We start from the raw sequence: 19,456 nt of genomic DNA on the forward strand, positions 1-19,456 counted from the left end.
ATGTGTCCCAGGTTACAGAACTGGGACCAATGGTAGAAGGTACAGGGTGGTAGAGTTGAATTTAATATTAAGAACTTTCCAACCCTAAGAGCTTTTGGAAATATAGTTCTTGAAATTTACAAGTTCTTTCTCATCAGAGTCATTTAAACAGAGAATGAGCAATCATCTGTCAGGGATATTATAGAGAGCATTCATGCATCAGAAGGGGTGGTGGGATCTTTGAGGTTACTTCCCATTCTGAAGTTTTAAAGGTCTCTGATTATGTAGATCATATATAACTAGTACAATGAAAAATAGTACAGTGGATGGAAAATAGTAGTGTGGGAAAAACAACAAAAACAAAAACTCTGTGTTATATTCCTGACTCTGCCATTGGCTTTCTGTGAGACCTCAAGCTAGTCATTCCTCCTGTCCAATCCTTGGTTTTCTTAAGTATGAAAACTGAGGGACTTGGATTAGATAAGCTCAAATGGATCTTACCTGCAGCAACTACTACTGTAGTGTTCTAGTGGTGATACTCTATTTCACTCATTCTTTCTGCATTTATTAATTGGAATTCTTCTGTAAGGAACTGTTGCCAGTTCTATCTCATTCATTTATTCAAATCAGCGTGGACTCATGGATATTTATTTTACTCTTTGGGTTATAACCCAATATTTTGTTTCTCAAATTGTTCTGGCTTTGGCCATTGGAAGACTCGGATTTTAATGTTACAGGGTATAAAAAGTTTGTTGATATTATTTTGCAACTAACCTGTAAGAAACTACTATTGTTGAGTTTGATGTAGCATAAAGAAGAATATACGTAATTATCTGAAAAGGCTATGAATATACTCTTTTGTTCTCCAGTACATATCTGTGCGGCCATATTTTCTTCATATACTTCAACTAAAACAATAAATTGCAACTGATTGAATGCAGAATCTAGCTCTCTTCTGATAACCCAGACATTAAAGAACTAAAAAAAATGTAAACAAAGCCGCTTTTCATTAATTTTTCTTTTGAAGGATATGTTATTTATTTTACATGTAATAGGTTTATTAGTATTATTACTTAGCAACAGCTTTATTGAAATATAATTCACATGCCATAAAATACACCCTTTTAAGGTGTGCAATTTAGTGGTTATTAGTATATTCTCAGAGTCTTGCAGTCATCATCACTATCTAATTTTAGAACATTTTCTTCACCCTGCCACAAAATTCTGTGTTCATTAGCAGTCCCCTCCCCACCCTCAACCCAAGCCCTTGGCAATCGCTAAACTACTTTCTAAGGATCTGGAAATTTCGTATAAATGGAATCATACACCATGTAGTCTTTTGTGAATAGCTCCTTTCACTTAGCATAACATTTCTGTGTTTGGGGATTATTAGTATTTCAATCCTTTTTATTGGTGAATAATATTCCATTGCATTGTTATTGCACTCTCTCCCTCCATTTCTTTTATCTTATTCCAGAACAGCTCCCCCAAAAAGTTGAAGACATGCCCAAGTGACACAAACTAAATAGGACTGAGAGTTGCTCTCTTTGGTATCAACTTAATTATTTTTTTAATGAATTAATAAATATTTAAAAATTTTCTCTTTTAATTTTTTGTTTAGTAAATATCTATAGATACAATTCACATAAAGCAAACTTCTTTGGATTTCTCAGTGAATTTTAAGAGTTTAATAGGGTCCTGAGACCAAAAAGTTGGAGAACCATTATTCTAGGCTATTTTTAGATGATAATTATATAGCATAGCCAACTCTTGTTTACTGACTTGCACATGGCCAGTTTTCTGTGGAAAAGTTTCTACTTTCTGTGGAGCCAGTCAGAATACTCAGTCATTTCATTATTAGCCTATGCCATAAAGTCCACCCACTTTGTTCCAAGGTGAGATACTATATAAAAGTCATCATCTGAAGTTGCCTTTAACACATTGTAGGCACATAGAAAGCAATCAATAAATACTTGTTGATACTTGTAAATACTTTTTGTCTGATATCCAGATTAGCAATGAGATTGAGAATGTGGTAGAGGAACCCACCAAACCGGCAGCTGAGCAGATTGCAGAATTCAGCATCCACCTCTCGGGGAGCCAGTACAGGGAAGAACTGCAGGATCCCTCCAGCTCCCACTACCAGCACCTTGTCGAAGAGTTTATTTCAGAGGTGGGTCGTATTTTTTTGGTCTGTTTTTGTTGTTCTTTTGATAAACAAGATAGTTTGCTGGGGTTGTAATTTTCCCATATTTGCAATACCGATAAAGGCAGAGTTAACATTCAAGCTCTCCATGTACTTGGTTCCTGGGGTGAGGACTTGGTACTTAGCCATTTCTTCAGAAAGTTCTGTGAGAAATCCATGGAAAGACAGACAAATTATTTCATCAGAACAAAATATTATACCCATTTGCCATCCGCTAACAAATAAGTGCTGTTTCCAATACATCCATTGGAAGGATATATTATTCTGTGGCATGGTTTTAACTTGACAATCTCTGGAGAAGTATACAAACCAGAGAAACAATGTGCAGTGTAGTTTCTTTTGCTCGAGGGAACATTACGTGTAATTTTTAGTATTCTTTTTTTTTTAATTGAAAAAATTTCAAGTGGTAACTTACAGGAGTACGTTCACATGGTACAAAGTTCAAAAGCGCCAAAGGGCACCCAGTGAAAAGTAAAATTCCTTCCTATCTTTGTGCTCTGGTTGGAGGTATTTTTAAAGGAATTTCTTTAAAGAACTGTGGATTAGACCTGTCTGAAACTTTACCTTCTGGAATAAGTCCATATAGCACTTGAGCTCAAGATGTTTTAGTCAACAAATGACCCATGCTTGTCCTGTCTTGTGTGCCCTTGCTTTTGCGTGGTAAGGCATTGAATACCCATCTATCCCTCTTTGTCTAAAGACAGGCACACTATTCCTTCCTGTTTATTTCTTTTCCATTCCCCCTTGGTGGGGTTCTCCTCGACCAAGTTTGTCACTTCCATTGCCTTGGACTAATTTCCTTCACTAGACACTGTGTCCAAATGGGAAATAAAAAATATGCACCTCTCAGCCGAACGGTATTATTGCAGCCGTTAGACCTGGGGATTGTAGGCTAGACGATTAATTTTCCTTGCTGTGTGGTCAAGCTGCAAAGCTGTGTGGTATGTGGAAGAAGTGTCAGCCAAGCCAGTGGACACCTGGCATCAGGTGGTGTCTTGGATTGGCTGTCTGGTTCTTTCTACGCTTGAATTAAGGAAACTTTATTAAGCCTTAGTGTTCGGGTAAACAATTGCACTGAATGACTACGGATTTAGAGAAAAACATCTCCAGCAGGGACTTTATAAGTCAGGTAGCTGTTGGCTTGAGGTGATCCGAGGATGATGAAGGGTCTGGGACTCCCATGAAAGACCTCCTTCTCTGGCCTATCTCTGCCTACATTCTCGTCCCCTTAACGGAAATGAAATATCTACCAATAGCTACTTCATTGTGTGGAACAGCAGAGACAGGGATGGTATCTCTGAAGGCCCTCATCACCAGGTCTACTGTGAACTGAAGGAAACCCTCCAACTCTCTCCCTTCAGAGCGTAGTCACCCAGAGTGTTACCTCAGCTTCTCTAGGTAATATTGAAAGACACACAGGGACAAAGCAGACATGCTTGGAGAAGATGAGGTTCAGGAACTATTAGTCTCCTGATAAGGTAAGAGGAGGAGGGGGCATGATAGTCTTGGGACAACACAAAATATGACATCAGAGAGGAAAGGACAGACTTGGGAGTGTCACTGACATAGTGCTGAAGGATACTCACAGTGCTAACACAGTTTCCTTATATACTACTTTATGCTTTACAGGCTGTTTTCTATCTGTTTGCTCACAGCAGGCATGTGAGGGAGCATCTCCATTTTACAGGTGAGGAAGCTGAGGCTCAGGGAGGTCAAGTAATTTGTTCATGGTCATTTCAGCCTCTCTTGAGTAGAAGGGAAGATCCAGGGATGGATTTCCCAATAAGCAAGTACACACGGGCTTAATTGTGCTTACTTACTAATCCCTAGTGTACAATTTCACCTGTTTTTCACCACATCAAGGATGTGGTGAAACCCCTGTGAAACTGTGCACTACAGATTAGTAAGTAAACACAAGTAAGCCCGTACGTACCTTGCTTACTAGTTGATCTGCCCCTGGGAAAGTCAGATCAGCTTCTTTTTCAAAGTGCTCCTTCCTTTATACCATACAGAATCCCCTTCATTTTAACTCAGGGAGTTTTTAATTTACAGTTTTTCAAGTTCTGGTCCCAATTATAAAACATATTTATCATGAGGCAGGGGAAAGAGGAAGAAGCAATGTAATTCAGTGGGAAGAATATGGGCTTTGGGGTTAAAGAGATTTGGGGTTGAATAAATTCTCAATCAGTCTCTTACCAAATGTGTGATCCTGGTGAGTTAGCTGACATCTTAGAGTCTCAGTTTTCTCATCTATAAAGTTGAGATAATATGTATCTATTGGAATTGTTGCAAGAATTATAAATAATATTTGCAAAGCACCAGGCACATAGCAGTCCAATAAACTGTTTTTTTTTTTTTATTCATAGTATTAATGTTGGTTAATAAAATGGGATGACTCTTCCTCCAAATAGATACCTGTATAGTAGCTAGCTAGATGTGATGAATTAGGATACCTGTATGAGAATTCAAGACATGGTAAAAGTTCAGGCAATAATGTACAGTTGTATAGCACTTTGTGGTTTATGGTATGCTTTCAGGTATGTTCTTTTTTAATCTTAACAAAAGTCTCATATGGTAGGTGGGGAGGGCAGTATTAATTCTATAAAAAAAAGACGTACGGTCCCTCTGCCAGCAAAAACAACAGAGCTGGGACTAACTTTCAGTCTTCTGACTTTCAGTCCTGAGGATTCCACCTCCACCCCTATCTTATAAGAGTTGTATCGTTGTTGTGTGCCGTCAAGTCGATTCTGACTCATTGCGACCCTATAGGACAGAGTAGAACTGCCTCATAGGGTTTCCAAAACTGTAATCTTTACTGGAACAGATTGCCAGGTCTTTTCTCCCAGGGAGCCACTGGTGGGTTCTAACCTCCAACCTTTAGGCTAGCAGACAAGCGCGTAACCAGTGTGCCATCAGGGCTTCTTACAGTAATTATAACCCATTGCTGTCGAGTTGATTCCAATTATAACCCTTTACTGTCGAGTTGATTCCAACTCATAGTGACCCTATAGGACAGAGTAAAACTGCCCCATAGAGTTTTCAAGGAGCGCCTGGTAGATTCAAACTGCCGACCTTTTGGTTACCAGCTATAGCACTTAACAACTACACCACTTGAGTTTCCACTCTCTTTTTCCTCAGAGAATAAAACATAGCAAAATTATTATTGCCATAAAATTTCATGGGTTCGTATTCTTTATTCTTAAGACATGGAGATCGTCATTGAAACAAGGTTTTAAAAGACTCCACTCTCTTGATTATATGACAGCTTGGTTAAAAGTAGATGCCCAGAGATGTCCCCAAAGTCCACTGACTTACTTCCCTTCTTCTAATGTCATGGTTTATCTGGTGAGGTTTTCAACTTCTGAAATAGCCCAGATTAAAGGTTCAGTTTTATTAAAGTCTGTATTTGTGCATAACCTGTTATTTTTAGATCTATAGTCCAGTTGAAATCTTTTCTCTTCTCCAGTCATTAAGCTCATATTGGTTTACATGGCTGGATTTTAAAGGCTCGGTCAGAAACACAGCTCCTGCAGAAGCAATGCTCATTAACTGATCTTTTGACCAGTTAAGTTGGTTGGTCATTGCTTCACAACCTCCTTCAGGAAAAAACTAGTTGGATAAGGCCTCTTTCCTGAGACCTAATCCAGGGCTTGCGTATTTCTTTCTAACTTTGGGTGTGTTCATGGTTCTCTTCTGTTGTAGGAACGGGAAACAGACGTCCCTGGAGGTTTTCCACTTATAGAAAGTAAACACTTGACTGTTTGGTAGTGTGCATGGGTGTGTGCTGTAGCCAGATTCCTGATCCAAACAATAATGTTTAAAAATGCTATTACAGCTGCTTTTGAAACTAACGCTATTTTTCACATTTTATTGTACAAGGGAAAACACAAGGCTTTGCCAATAAGATTAAGAAATATGCTTTCTTTTTATAATTTGGAAAAAGATTAATATTAAAATAACTAAAAAACAAAAACCCAGTGCCGTCGAGTCGAAACCTTATAAAACAAAATTGAAAAGAAAAACGTAGCAGTGCTATATGTAAAAACTAACTTCTAACATTTTCGCTGTGGTAATTTTCTCATAGAACTTTCAGACCCATGTATATCCATGGTGTGTGTGTATACCAACTAATAGTTACAAATAGTGCATTTTATATTCTACTCTTAAAATCATCATTTACTGTACACTTTTTTCATATTCCTACATACTTATTTTTAACAGGTGGAAAACGCATTTACTGGGTTACCGGGCTATAAGGACATCCGAGTACTTGAATTTAGGTAAATAGCTTACTCTAAAAATGTGCATGTTGAGTGACACTCTTGATTGCAAATGGAATATCCTTTTGTATTTACCGTATATACTCTAATAACATGATTTGAATGTTGCACTTCACTGCTATTTCTGGTAAGTTAGCATTCTTAGTGCTGCTTCTTCAGGTGAGGAAACTTAGAAAAAGGCAAAAATGGTACATCCAAGGAGACAAAATAGGTCCCTGGTGGGACTAGGGTGAGAATTCAGTTCCCCAGCTTACTGTTGACAAGTCACACAGCTCTTATTGGCGCCGATGGGGGCCTGAAGTCAGTTAGATGTGACCTCAGCATCCTCCTGAATCTTGTCACTGTTCTACCGAGGTAGCTTTCGCATCTCTGTGTAAGGCCACTGTGCAGGATATGTCAGGCTCCATCAAACATAGCCAAACCAAAAACCAAACCCACCGCTGTCGAGTCGATTCCGACTCATAGCGACCCTATAGCATAGCAGTTCTGAGTAAATCGGGGATATTCTGAATAAATCAGAGATACCTTTTTATAAGGCATCTCTTTTCTGCTTAAGACTCACAGCATAATATTGTTTTTGTGTGTCATTGAGTCGATTCCAACTCATAGCAATCCTGTAGAACAAAGTGGAACTGCCCCATAGGGTTTCAAAAGTCAAAATCTTTACTTTCCCATGGAGTGGCTTGTGGGTTCAAACCACCAGTCTTTTGATTAGCAGCCAAGTGTTTATCCACCATGCCACCAGGGTTCCTTAGTGTAATACTAGTTAACATTCATTCAGTGAATACTTTGTAATGGGCACTTGACTTTCATGAGCTCATTTATTCAACAACCTTGTGAGGACAGGGATTCTTATTATCAACGCCCATTTTAGAGAAGAGGAAATGGGCTTAAAGTAATTAAGTATTAACCCAAAGTCAAGGAACTTGTGAATTGGGGGCAGAGGGAGGATTTGAATCAAAGTGGCTCTCTTTTACGCTCCTGCTCTCAACCTCCCTGCTGGCCTCAGTGCTGGGAATGTTTTGAGCGTTTGAGCAATAGCTGTGGCCCAGCCAACGGCGCAGTAGAGCGTGCACGAGGCCACACACTGTGCAGGCTGACCGCCAGCCTAGCAGCTTCAGTGTCTTAGCTTCGGCATCTCCTTGTCAAAACTTCTGGGCTCACCAGAAGGAATAGCAAGTGCAGCAAGACAGCAGCAATTCACTTATGCATTCTGTTTTGTTAAGAAATACTTTTAAAATAATTTGGACAAATAAATTAACTTGTTTGTCCCTCAGTTTATCTATAACATGAGGATACTCATAGACCTTAGTTCATACAGACTTGAGGGTTAAATGAATTAATTTTTGTAAAATGTTTAGCACAGCTCCTGGCGTATGGGAAGTTCTGTTTAAGTGTTTGTTACATATAATAAATCCTAAAGGCTTTGCAATGTCATACAGGTTAGTTAGTCCTCAATCCCTTAGCACCTTGCTGTATCCCATCTGATTTTCTTTTATTTTTTCCAGTTTAAGTACAACATGTTCTTGTGTGCTGTCGAGTCAATTTTGACTCATGGTAACCCTGTACGACAGGGTAGAACTGCCCCATAGGGTTTTCTAGGCTGTAGTATTTACAGGAGCAGATCATCAAGTCTTTTTTCCTGTGGAGCAGCTGGTGGATTTGAACTGCCAACCTTTCAGTAAGCAGCCGAGCGCCTAACCGTTGCAAAACCAGGACTCCCTTAGATACAACATAACCCATTGTAATCCCCCAAAAGAGGGCTCCCAATTTTGTTAATGCCAATGACTAATGTTCTCTGTTAATCTTCTTGAAAAAGTTTATAAAGGGGTAAACATATATGAATTGTTTAAAAATGTTTTTAAACAAAGTTTTAAAAACAGTAAAAACTGTTGGTTTTAAAGTAGAATGTTTTCTCCATCTTTGCTCCTTCCTTCAATCTCCAGGTATTTGTCAGTACCTGATACTATGCAAGCATTTTTATTAAAGGAAACAGTTAAAAGAAAATCAGAGGAACTATGCTAAGAACTTGGACTTGAATGAATGATGTGACTGTCTCTCCAGCCCTGTCTCACACTTTCCATTTTTATTTTCAGGCCCCCCAAGGACAATGGCAGGTAGAGTACTTTTTGGCATTTTCTATATTATCCATTGAGTCAGGAGGTAGTTTAGAAAATATGGCAGGTCCAGGGGAGCATGACCCGGTTTGTCTGTCACTTCCAGTATCACTACCCGTTTCCATCTTATAGGTCAGCGGCTGACAGGCTATTTCTGTTAAGGGTCAGATAGTAAATAATTTAGGCTTGGCAGGCCGTATGGTCTGCCTATAGCTACTTGGCTCTGCCACTATAGGGGAAAAGCAGCTATAAGACCAAAAAAAAAAAACAAAACCTGTTGTCATCGAGTCAATTCCAACTCATAGCGACAATACAGGACAGAGTAGAACTGCCCCATGGGGTTTCCAAGGAGCAGCTGGTGGATTCTGACTGCTGATCTTTTGGTTAGCAGCCTGAGCTCTTAACCACTGCACCACCAGGACTTCCAGCTATAATACATTGCAAATAAACAGGCATGGCTATATTCCAATAAAACTTTATATATGGACACTGAAACCTGAATTTCATATAACTTGCACATGTCACAAAATATTTGTCTTCTTTTGCTTTTTTTAAGAACCATTTGTAAATGTGAAAACTATTCTGTTTGTGGACAGCGGGCTGAATTTAGTTTACAGGGTATAATTTACAGACCTTGTTACAGACTACTGACTGACATGTACGTTTAAATATTGAGTTGTACTTCCCTGAAAACAAAAATAATAACTTGTATTAATGTAAACACTTTTAAGTACATGGCATCATTCAGTAATACTCAAACATCATTTGAAGTGGTAAATAAAAGGGAGAAAGGAGCTGATATCTATAATAGCTCATTTGCAAAAACAGTTGCTGTCTGTAATGTCTTAGCAGAAGGATAAATAGCTTCTCATTTTTGCCTTTGGATTCTGAATTTATTTAAGGTTATGTTCTGTGTTGGGTAATTGATAGGTATCCTATGGAATTTATAAAACAAATTCATAGCTAGATATGAGCATGTTTATAGATATAGTAATATTTCTTCATTGTAATATGTAGTATTTGAAAAGAACCTTCTGGCTTTCTCATTATTTTCATTTATAATATTTTAACAAGTATTTAATGCCTACTGATTGGCATATAAAAAGGAGTAACTCTTGGTTTCTGCCCTCTGAGAACATAGAATTTAATGAAAAGTGCTTTCAGACATATGTCAAAATGCTGTTTCCCGCCCCCACCCCCTTGCTTTTATCTTCCTAGTATCCATGTGAGGTAGTGAAAATGAGAATCCATTCTCTTTTTTGGAGGTGAGGATATTGTAGCTCAGAGAGATATATTGACTTGCTGTAAGTTATATGACTAGGAGGTATTTTGATCAAAGTAATCAGAATTTGGGTTTCTGTACTCTCTGTGTATATGAAGGTCACTAGGTGGCACAAACGGTTTGCACTCGACTACCAACCTAAATGTTGGTGGTTTGAACCTACCCGGTGGTGTCATGGAAGAAAAGTCCTGGAAATCTGCTTCCATTAAGATTATAGCCAAGAAAACCCTATGGATCAGTTCCACTCTGTAACACATGGGGTCGCCATGAGTTGGAGTCAACTCGATGACAACCACCACCACCATCAGTGTGTGTAAACTGCTCTGTGTCTGTGCATTATGGATATATATATTGATGGTCTGTACTCAACCAAAAAACCTGATTGTTTCAACGCTGCCCTCGGTTGGAACCTTAGGCTGTTAGCCCAAACAGTGATACTAACTCTGAGATCAAAAGAATGGTATCCAAGTGCTGACTGCTAATGTCTTCTCTGGGTACACAGACAACAAGTGAGTAAGGAGATATTTGATCTGACAGGGAACAAAACAGACAGTCCCTGATGGCACAGGAGAAAAGTAGGGTGCAGAACTCACATTCTAGGAAAAAGACCAGACTTAATGGCCTGACCGAGACTGGAGGAATCCCAGAAGATATGGCCCCCAGACTCTCTGTTAACCCAGAACTAAAACCATTCCTGAAGCCAACTCTTCGGACAAAGAATAGGCTGGACTATAAGACATAAAATGATACTTGTGAAGAGTGTGCTTCTTAGTTCAAGTCGACACACAAGACTAAATGGGCAGCTCCTGTCCAGAGGTGAGATGAGAAGGCAGAAAGGGACAGGAGCTGGTTGAATGGACCCGGAAATCCAGGGTGGAAAGGAGGAGTGAGCAGTCACATTATAGGGGGAGCAACTGATGTCACATAAGAATGTGTCTATAAATTTTTGTATGAGAAACTAACTTGAGCTGTAAACTTTCACAATTAAAAAAAAAAGATATTTGATCTTATAATAGAAGTGCTAATCTAGGTACAGTTTCCACATTTATTTAGCATTGTCAGGTATTATTAACAAGTTAAAACTAATTTTTTTCCTTTTTTTTTTAATGTGCTCTAAGTGAAAGTTTACAGTTCAAGTTAGTTTCTCATACAAAAATTTATAAACACATTGTTATGTGACCCTAGTTGCTCTCCCTATAATAAGTCAACACATTCCCCTTTCCACCCAATGGAATTTATTCTTAACTTTTAGGTATTCTGAGTTTTATATGAATAAATATGTGACACAGAAATAGTTTGTTTATTATTATGAATACCTCTTTTTTACATACGTGCATACACATATATACCCATAAACATTTATATGCACATGAATCTTCTATTTGCTCTGTACCTCTTTGAAGATGTGCATATCACATTACAGCTAGTGAAACCTGTTTGAAGTGAATCAACAATGTATCTACCTGGAAGACATACTTGGAAAATTCAGCTCCTGACTTTGTAGGTGTCTGCCTCCTCCCTAATAGGAGACATGCTATAGAAGAAGAGATGTCTGAGTTTCTTCAAAATGTCCTTGTTTTGGATGCTTTTGCTGAGAGGTAACATCCACTAGTTTTTTCTTTTAAAATATGCATCTGTCAAACCATCAATCAGGGCACCTAAGGGGAGAGAACAAGAAAGGGTGAACTTCACCGCTGCACAATTGATGCCTCTGGAAATAGCCGTTGGGCAGAGAAATCCTCTTTTAAATAGCAGCTGTTGCAGCCCGGTTCAGAAGATGAAAGACGATAAGTGGTGGTTGGCTAACGTGGAGTTGCTGATACAGGCAGCCAGCACCACTTTCTCCAATCAGATGATGTTGTTTATGTCTGCCAGCGTGTATTCTGTTTCTTGGGTACTCCCTTGGCCTCTTGGCTTTCTTTTATTTTCATCCTCATTCATAGACATGGTGTCTAAGACCAATACAGATCTCTGTACTTCTAATACTGTGCCAGAATTCAGTCTGTTACGGTCACGGTAAAGCTGTTGGCCCTGAGGATAGATGGTCTCCTGATACTTAAATCATTTCCTTGAGTACTGTTTCTAGAACAAAAACATGGTAGTAAGTTGCAGCATATCTCTGAGGCATTTTATCTTCTTTAACAGATTTATCCTCACGTTATATTCAGATGTCCAAGAGAAATATTGGAATAATATTTTACCGGTAAAGAGAAAGGCCAATCAATAATTTAACCCAAACTATCTGATTTGTATACGTTCCTTGATTGAGAACCATTTCTCTTGATCTTCTCCCCATAATATTTAAAAGTTATTCTAGGCACATAGTAGGCTTCCAGTAAATGCTTGATTCTCCTTGCTTGATTTTTCTGCATAGCCCAAGACACAATTCACGTGCTAACTGATACAGACTTTTTCCCTCTCCTCTCCTTTCCTATGTTTGCTGCTGCTACTTTTTTTTTTTTTAAATCATTGCTTCCTGTCTTAGATCCACATTAACATTACAAGTTGGTTTAATAGCTTGTACAAAGAGGAGAAGCGCACCTTTCCTGTGATAAGCTTGTGAAATGGGAGGCATGCTCCATGAGCAAAGATACACATCGTCACAGAGATGGATTGTTGGCTGTGAAGCCATGTCCCTAAAATGATTACTCAGAAGGTACAAATGTATGAAGAGAATATGATGTTCTTTAGGATGAGACTAATGGCGACCGTACAGGACAGAGGAGAACTAACCCGTAGGGTTTCCAGGGAGCTCCTGGTGGACTCAAACTGCCGACCTTTTGGTTAGCAGCCATAGCTCTTAACTACTACGTCACCATGACTCAGATTCGACTTGATGGCAATGGGTTTGGTTTTAGGGTGAAAAAATATTCTTTCATATTTAGAGTTTAAAATACACCAGACTAAGTCAGGAGTATCACAGCAACGTCATATGCTCTCAAGTGGCGCATATTACATTGTCTCATCTGCTTGCATTGTTGTTGCTGTTAGGCGCTGCGGAGTTGGTTCTGACTCATAGTGATCCTGTGTTCCCAGTCCTGTGCCATCCTCACAATCGTTGATATGCTTGAGGCCATCTTTGCAGCCACTGTGTCAGTTTGTCACTTTGAGGGTCTTCCTCGTTTCATAGACCCTCTACTTTACCAAGCATGATGTCCTTCTCCAGGGACTGGTCCTCCTGATAACATGTCCAAAGTACGTGAGACAAAGTCTCACCATCCTTGCTTCGAGGGAACACTCTGGCCGTACTTCCTCCAAGACAGATGTGTTCATTCTTTTGGCAGTCCGTGGCATATTCAATATTCTTCACTAACACCGTTATTGAAAGGTATCAATTCTTCTTCCGTCTTCCTTATTCATTGTCCAGCTTTTGTGTGCATATGAGGTGACTGAAATTATCACGGCTTGGGTTAGGTGCACCTTAGTCCTCAAAGTGCCATCTTTGCTTTTTAACACTTTAAGGAGGTAATTTGCAACAGATTTGCCCAATGCAATGTGTGGGTTGATTTCTTGACTGCTGCTTCCATCAGTGTTGATTGTGGATCCCAGTAAAATGAAATCCTTGACAACTTCAATCTTTTCTCCATTTATCATGATGTTGCTTACTGGCCCAGTTGTGAGGGTGTTTGTTTTCTTTATGTTCAGGTGTAATCCATACTGAAGGCTGTGGTCTTTGATCTTTATCAGCAAGTCCTTCAAGTCCTCTTTGCTTTCAGGAAGCAAGTTTGTGTCATCTGCATATTGCAAGTTGTTAATGAGTCTTCCTCCAATCCTGATGCCATGTTCTTGTTCATATAGTCCAGCTTCTTGGATTATTTGCTCAGCATACAGATTGAATAAATATGGTGAAAAGATACAGCCCTGATGCACACCTTTCCTGACTTTAAACCACACAGTATCACCTTGTTCTGTTCAAACAATTGCCTCTTGGTGTAAGTACAGGTTCCCCATGAGCACGATTAAGTGTTCTGGAATTTCCATTCTTTGCAATTTTATCCATGATTTGTTATGGTCCACACAGTTGAATGCCTTTCCATAGTCAATAAAACACAGGTAAACATCTTTCTGGTATTTTCTGCTTTCAGCCAGGATCCATCTGAAACGACATCAGCAATGATATCCCTTGATCCATGTCCTCCTCAGAATCTGGCTTGAATTTCTGGCTGTTCCCTGCCGATGTCCTGCTGCAACTGCTTTTGAATGATCTTCAGCAGAATTTTACTTGGGTGTGATATTAAGGATTTTGTTGGATAATTTCCACATTTGGTTGAATCACCTTTCTTTGGAATGTGCACAAATATGGATCTGTTCCAGTTGGTTGCCCAGGTAGCTGTCTTCCAAATTTCTTGGTATAGATGGTTGAGCACCTCCAGTGCTTTATCCATTTGTTGAAACATCTCAATTCGTATTCCGTCAATTCCTGGAGCCTTGTTTTTTGCCATTTCCTTCAGTGCAGCTGGGACTTCTTCCTTCAGTACCGTCGGTTCTTGATCATGTGCTGCCTCCTGAAATGGTTAAACGTCGACTGATTCTTTTTGTTATAGTGATTCTGTGTATTCCATTCTGCTTTTTGTTGGGAGGTTTATTTTTTTTTAATTTTTTTTTTAATACCTTTTCAATCTCTTGTTATGGGTCTGATCAGTTTTCAACATCATTTTGTGTTAGTTTGGGTAGATAGTGTGTTTCTAGAAATTTGTCCATGTCCTCTAAGTTTTCAAATTTGTTGGAGTATAGTTTTTCATAGTACTCTATTAGGATCCTTTTTATTTCAGTTGAATCTGTCGTAATGTCCCCCATTTCGTTTCTTATTTGGATTATTTGTGTCCTCTCCTGTTTTTCGTTTGTTAGTTTGGCCAGTGGTTTGTTGATTTTGTTGATCCTTTCAAAGAACCAACTTTTGGTTTTGTTGATTCTTTCTATTGTTTTTCTATTCTCTATTTCATTTGTTTCTGCTCTGATCTTTATTATTTCCTTTCTTGTGGCTGTGGGCTTCTTTTGCTCTTCTCTTTGTATTTGTTCAAGTTGTGTAGCTAATATTTTGCTTTTGTACCTTTCTTCCTTTTTGATGTGGATCTATTGCTATAATTTGACCTCTGAGGACTGCCTTTGCTGTGTCCCAAAGGTTTTGGTATGATGTGTTTTCATTCTTATTTCATTCTAGGGATTTTTTAATTCCATCTTTGATTTCTTCTGTTACTCAGTGGTTTTTAAGCAGGGTGTTATTCCATTTCCATGTATTTGATTTTTTTCCTTGTTCTTCCTGTTATTAATTTTTACTTTAAGGGTATTGTGATCAGAGAAGATACTTTGTATTATCTCAATGTTTTGGATTTTGTTGAGGGTTGCTTTGTAGCCTAAGATGTGGTCTGTTCTGGAGAATGTTCCATGCACATTGGAAAAGAATGTGTACTTTGCTGCTGTTGGGTGGAGTGTTGTATATATGTCTATGAGGTCAAGTTGGTTGATTGTAGCCTTTAGCTCTTCCGTATCTTTGCTGAGTTTCTTTCTAGATGTTCTGTCCTTTACCTAGAGTGGTGTGTTGAAGTCTCCTGCTATTAGTGTGGAACTGTCAATTTCTCTTTTCAGTGCTGTTAGATTTTGTTTTATGTATTTTGCAGCTCTGTCGTGGGGTGTGTAGATGTTTATTATGGTTATGTCTTCATGATGGATTGTTTCTTTAATCAATATATAATGCCCTTCTTTGTCTTTTATGGTGGTTTTGTTTTAAAGTCTATTTTTTGTGAGATTAGTATTGCCACTTCTGCTCTTTTTTGGTAGCTGTTTGCCTGATATATTTTTTTCATCCTTTGATTTTTAATAAATTTATGTCTTTGTTTCTAAGGTGTGTCTCTTGTGGACAGCATATTGATGGGTCCTGTTTTTTAATCCATTCTGTCACTTTCTGTCTCTTTATGTGTACATTTAAGCCATTTACATTCAGTGTGATTATTGATAGGTGTGAGTTTATTGCTGTCATTTTGTAGTCTTTTTTTATGGTACTGATGTTTTCTTTGTACCTTTTACTCTTCTGTGCTAAATTCCTTTTCTTTGTGGGTTTTTTTTTTCATTTCTTTCATTTTTGTACATTTTGTGTTTACTGAGACTTTGTTTTTCTTCTTTATTTTGATGAGTACGTTAGCTAACTTTCTTTGAAGTTACCTTGAAATTTACCCCTATTTTCCTAAGTTTAAATCGCTCTTTTATTACTTGATAATGCCTTGACTTCCTCTCCATTTAAAAGTTCTATACCTTCACCGTTTATTCCCTCTTCTGTTGTTCTGACGTTGTTGTCATTTCCAGATTGATGTCTCTGGTTCCTGTTGTAAATTTTTTGGTTTGTTTTATCCTTGAGAGTTTATTATCTAGGTTGGTATCTGGCTTATGCTGTCTTATATGCTAGATTCAGGTTGTTTTCTGATGTTGTTGGTTCTCTAATCAAAGGACTCCTTTTAATAATTCTTGTAAATTTGGTTTGGTTTTTGTGTATTCCCTGAATTTCTGTTTATCTGGGAATGTCCTAATTTCATCATCATATTTGAGTGAGAGTTTTGTGGAATATATCATTCTTGGTTGGCAGTTTTTTTCTTTCAAGGTTTTATATATGTCATCCCATTGCCTTCTTGCCTGCATGGTTTCTACCAAGTAATCAGAGCTTAGTCTTATTGCTCTCCCTTTGTATGTGACTTTTCTTTTCTTTTTTGAGCTGCTCTCGGAGTTCTTTCATTGTCTTTGGTTTTAGCAAGCGTGGTTATGATATGTCTTGATGTTTTTCTTTTGGGGTCTGTCCTGTTTGGGGTTCCTTGACTTTCTTGAATAGGCGGCTTTTCGTCTTTCATGTTACTGGGGAAGTTTTCTGTCAGCAAATCTTCAGTGATCCTCTCTGCGTTTTCCGTTTTCTCCTCCTGTTCTGGAACTCCAATCACATGCAAGTTTTTGCATTTGATTATGTCCCGCATCATTCTCAGGGTGTCTTCATTTTTCTTTATTCTTTTCTCTGATTTTTCCTTAAACAAAGTGGCAGCCAAGAATTTGTCTTCAATTTTCCTGATTCTGTCTTCCATTGTTTCAGATTTGCTCCTAAAACTTCTGTTGCACTGTCCATTTTGGAAATCTTGTTTATCTTTTGGATTTCTAATTGCTGGTTTTGTATGATTTATAGTTGTTTACTTATCTTGACATTTTGTTCCTGTATTATTTTTCTGATTTATTGTTTTGTTTGTCTTTTCCATGATTGTGTCTGTCTTTTCCATGATTTTGTCTATTTTTTTTCCTTATTTTTGTCTGCGTTTCCCTTCATCTGTTGGAGAACCCTGAATATTAGAGTTATGAATTCCCTATCAGGTAGTTCCATTGCCTTTTCTTCTAGCAGAAGGTTATCTTGTGACTTATTTTGGTCTCTTTCTGGAGCCATACGTTCCTGTTTTATTTTTTTATTTTATTTTATTTTATTTTTTATGTTTTGGTATTGTCTGCTGTTTCTGGGACATTCAGGAATTATTTTCTTAGTTTATTGATTATAGATTTGATTGTGTCATCCTCCTTTTTTGTTTTATTTGTTATGTCTGGGCAGGTGGGCTGGGCGTATTTTGTTGCTTGCTTGCCTTTGAGCATGATACTTCTTACCATCTGTTCAGGTGGGCAGGGCTGGTCACTCAGCTATGGTGCAGCACGGCAGGTCCAGCAGGGGTGGGTGGGTGGGGTTTGGGTAGTTTTCAGCACGAACTGGGGGCAGTGGGGCCAGGCAGGGGGGCAGTGCAGGGCAGGGTCCAAGGGACCTTGTTGGTGCCACTTGGAGGCATTGCACTCAGAGCATGGTGCAGATAGGCAGGAGGGAAAGGAAGGGATTTGATGTGCAAAGTGGGTGAGTAGAAGAAGAAAAAGAAGAGATAAAAAGCAAAAATGAAGTAAAAAAGCAAAAATGAAGTAAAAAAAGAAAAAGTAAATAAAATGCTGGTGTGATAGGATTTGGTGGGTGTGAGTGGGGTAGACCTGATGAGGCCATGTGCTGGTGGCCCTCTAGCCAAGCAGTGTGGCTCGGCCTGTCGAGAAGTGTAGGTAGCACATGGGGCTAGGTCAGCAGGGGAAGGGAAAGGAAAGAAGGGAAAGAGAGAAAGAGAACCAGCAATGAAACAAAGGAATAGTAAAAATAAAAACAACAACAAAATAAGTGATGGGGCACTGGCCATTGGGGATGGGGCAGAATGGGGTGGTGGCAAACTGATGTATTTCTCACCCAGTGGCATGGCATGGGCCATTAGGAAGTGGCGGAGGTAGCACAGGGCCTAGGTTGGAGGGAGAAGGAAAAAGAAAAGAGGAAAGATAAAGAAAATTTAAAAATATGGTTTTGAGGGAACTGGCCTGTGGAAGTGGTGCAGACCTGGGGAGGCTGTGTGCCACAGGCATTCTAGCTGAGTGGTATAGCACAACCCATCAAGAAGTTGGGGGTGGTACCTGGGCTTGGGTGGATGGGAGAAAGGAAAGGAAGGAAGGGAGAGAGAGAGAAGAAACAATTAACAAAATAAAAAACAAAAAAGAAGAAAAACAAACAAAAAATAAAATGGCACTGAGGGAGCTGTTCAGTGACAGTGCTGCAGACCTGGGGAGGCCATGAGCAGTCACTGTCAAACTGAGTTATGCAGCACAGTCCCTCCAGAAGGGGCATGGGCAATGCACAGGGATGAGTGAGTGGGAGAAAGGAAAGAAGAGAGAGAGGAGGAACAGAAAAAAAGAACAAAGCAAACAAACCAAAAAATCACAGTCTATCACAAAGTGGAGGGGACAGTACACAGGGCTAGCTGGGTGAGAGATAGGAAAGGAAAGAAGGGAGAGAGAGATAAGCAACAAAAAGCCCCCCCCAAAGAAATAAAAAACAAAGCAAAAAAAAAAAAAAAAATCAACCCTGCAAGAAGGGGAGGGAATGGCACATGAGGCTGACTGGATGGGAGAAAGGAAAGGAGATAGAAGCAACAAAAAAGACAAAAAAAAAAAAGCAAACCAGAAAAACAAAGCAAACAAACCAAAGAGTCACAGCCCATCAAGACGGGGAGGTCCTGGCACATGGGGCTAGCTGGGCAGGAGAAAGAGAAGCAAGGAAGGGAGAGAGAGAACAACAACAAAAAGCCACAAAAACAATATCAAAAAACAAACCACCAGAAGAAAAAAAAAAAAAACAAAAAATCAAAGCCTGTCAAAAAAGGAGGTGTTGGCACATGGGCCTAGCTGGGTGGGAGAAAGGAAAGGAAGGAAGGAAGAGAGAGAGAGAGAGAGAATCCAAAAAAGCCAAAAATAAGATTAAAAACCAAACATAAATACAAACCCCAAACAAACAAATGGCGTAGAAGGGGCTGGCTGGTAGGAGCAGAGTGGACCCTGCAGCAGCAAGCTAGTGTCTCTCTGGCAGAGCAATCAAGCAGGCAGTGGAGGCTGTATAGAGGGAAAAAGGTTGGAGGGTGGGAAAGCATGTATACCTGGTTACCAGGTGCTCTGTCTCCTGCTGGGAGTTTCGTGAAGTTGGCCTTTCTGTACTCCCTGTCTGCAGTCCTTGGTGGCCTGAAGTCCAGGATGGCAAAACTGGGTGGCAGTGAGCTGGTAT

At 39.2% G+C, this 19,456-nt stretch overlaps 1 protein-coding gene across 4 annotated transcripts in view; it reads left to right on the top strand.

Annotated features, from left to right (window-relative positions):
• Positions 1 to 19,456, top strand: part of IMPG2 (interphotoreceptor matrix proteoglycan 2) — a 113,633-nt gene that overhangs the window by 42,050 nt on the left and 52,127 nt on the right. For all 4 annotated transcript variants that reach the window (XM_064273041.1, XM_064273039.1, XM_064273038.1 and 1 more), the window contains 3 exons: positions 1,991 to 2,152; positions 6,407 to 6,465; positions 8,562 to 8,582. In XM_064273041.1, the coding sequence (XP_064129111.1) occupies positions 1,991 to 2,152; positions 6,407 to 6,465; positions 8,562 to 8,582 (242 nt within the window). The remainder of the gene's footprint in view (positions 1 to 1,990; positions 2,153 to 6,406; positions 6,466 to 8,561; positions 8,583 to 19,456) is intronic.

This window comes from Loxodonta africana, chromosome 20 (assembly GCF_030014295.1).
Source record: "Loxodonta africana isolate mLoxAfr1 chromosome 20, mLoxAfr1.hap2, whole genome shotgun sequence".
Classification (NCBI taxonomy): domain Eukaryota; kingdom Metazoa; phylum Chordata; class Mammalia; order Proboscidea; family Elephantidae; genus Loxodonta; species Loxodonta africana.